Below are 2,153 nucleotides of genomic sequence, written 5' to 3'. Positions count from 1 at the left end.
CGCTCCCCCGCGGCCGGATAGGTGGCATCTCCGCAGGTGCTGCGGGGGACCAGTTCGTCCCCAGGCCATGGGCAGTCAAGGCGGAAAGGAGCTGGGTTGGGTCCGCGCGGGGTTAGGAGAGAACAAAACCCCCTCGGATTGGAGCGGGACCGGGAGTCCGAAAGGAAGAGGTTCCACCAGGTGTCTCTGGCTCCTCAGAGCTTATCCTGCTTTCCCCCAGCCGTCCGGAGACGCGGCGGAGAGGCAGCGGAAAGGGGGAACCCGGCCGAGGGGGAAAGGTGCGGGTGTGGACACCTGTGAAGGAGCAGCACGAATCGAATCGACCGTAGAGGCCGCAGACGCGGCCGCGAAACCACCCGCCAGGCCGGACAAGGGATCCAGCTCTGCTGAGCGGGCACCTCGCCTAGTGGAAAAAGACTTTAGTAGTTCCCCTCACCCACTACTACTTTTTTTTTCTTATATATATGTATATATTTTTTTAAAATCCTTCTGAAGTCTATTTTTAAAGCTAATAGCAATCACAAGGTTGGCCAGTTTGACCTGCGGTTTGACCTGGTAGCCTGTTGTGAAAATCCCTCCCTCATCCCACGCCTTCCTCCACCCCATCCTGCATCCCAGAAGATGCGGTATGGAAGGAAGACAAATATTCCCCCAGAAGGTGTCCGCCTCCAGCTTACTGTCCTCCCGTTTTATGATGCCTGATAGGGGTTGTTCACCCAGGTGGAGAGAAAGAAAGGAACCTCTCCCTCCTCCTCTGCTCCTGAAAACCAGCCAGAACCACTGCAGGGACCAAGGAGCTCTGGAGTTTCTTGAACACCTGAGGGCTGCCTAGGTGGAGATAAGCGCTTTGCTTTTGCAAATAGATGTTCTTGGAGCTCACAGATCCTAGAAAGGATGAATTGGAGGATAGGGAGTGGTGAGGCAGGGATATCTGACACATCTCTCCTCCTGTTTCTGTTTGTGTATGTTTGTGCTGGTTCTAGGCAGTCACTGGGTAAGAGAAGACTGGAAGCATGTCGGAGTTTTGGTTAATTTCCGCCCCTGGAGATAAGGAAAATGTGCAAGCTCTGGAGAGGATGAATACTGTAACCTCCAAGTCCAACCTGTCTTATAATACCAAATTCGCTATTCCTGACTTCAAGGTAAAATTCCTGGGGAGGAGTGAAAAGAGGATGGATTGGTCAGGGGGAGAGGGGAGAGGAAGACAGAGGTTGCTACTTCAGGAACCCAAGGAGAAAGTATCAAGGCAAATGCGGGAGCTGAGGACAAGCTGAGGTTTGAGGATGGACAGGGAAGTGATGGGCTAGGTGGGATATCGTGCCATAGTCCCAAATTAATTGTGTTACCTATGTAGGTGCAGCCACAGGAAGGAATGAACAGGGGGACAAGGTTGTGGGTAGCAGTGTCTAATGCTTCAAAAAGTGGGAAGTGTGTTAAATGCACACTCAAGTCCTCTCCGGTGTTCCTCTGGCTCCTCCTGGTTTGTCTGCAACATCTCAGAAGACAACCATATAGTTTAGATGAGCAGGCTTGGGGGGGCTTCAGCCTTGATTGTACTCGACCTGGGGGCAGGGGAGGAAATCTAGGATCCCTTTGGTCCTGCGGGAGGGGAAGGGAGAGGATTTGGTGGCAGAAGGGAGTTTGGGTCGTGCCCAGGCATCTAACGGCTCTTGGAGTGGAGGGCAAGGTTCAAAACTAACATTAAAGAAGAATGAGACATGTGCAATTTTTTTTTTTTTTTTGAGATAGAGTTCACTCTTATCACCCAGGGTGGAATGCAGTGGCATGATCTCGGCTCACTGCAACCTCCGCCTCCCGAGTTCAAGTGATTCTCCTGCCTCAGCCTCCTGAGTAGCTAGGATTATAGGTGCGTGCCACCATGCCCAGCTAATTTTTGTATTATTAGTAGAGATGAGGTTTTGCCGTGTTGGGCAGGCTAGTCTTGAACTCCTGACCTCGGGTGAGGCCACCCGCCTTGGCCTCCCAAAGTGCTGGGATTATAGGTGTGAGCCACTGTGCCCAGCCGAAATGCACAATTCTTTTTTTTTTTTCTTTCTTTTTTTCTTTTCTTTTTTTTTTAATTTGAGACAGAGTTTTGCTCTTATTGCATAGGCTGGAGTGCAATGGCACAATCCTGGCTCACTGCAACCTCT

General features: G+C 51.3%; 1 protein-coding gene across 2 annotated transcripts in view; it reads left to right on the top strand.

Annotated features, from left to right (window-relative positions):
• Window positions 1-1,013: 1,013 nt before the first annotated feature.
• ATP6V1C2 (ATPase, H+ transporting, lysosomal 42kDa, V1 subunit C2) overlaps window positions 1,014-2,153 on the top strand; it is a 74,799-nt gene continuing 73,659 nt past the window's right edge. For both annotated transcript variants that reach the window (XM_011965284.1, XM_011965285.1), the window contains exon 1: window positions 1,014-1,142. In XM_011965284.1, the coding sequence (XP_011820674.1) occupies window positions 1,014-1,142 (129 nt within the window). The remainder of the gene's footprint in view (window positions 1,143-2,153) is intronic.

Source organism: Mandrillus leucophaeus, unplaced genomic scaffold (assembly GCF_000951045.1).
Source record: "Mandrillus leucophaeus isolate KB7577 unplaced genomic scaffold, Mleu.le_1.0 Scaffold72, whole genome shotgun sequence".
Classification (NCBI taxonomy): domain Eukaryota; kingdom Metazoa; phylum Chordata; class Mammalia; order Primates; family Cercopithecidae; genus Mandrillus; species Mandrillus leucophaeus.
The sequence above is the reverse complement of the archived record's forward strand: the minus strand, read 5'-3'. Positions and strand labels throughout refer to the sequence as shown.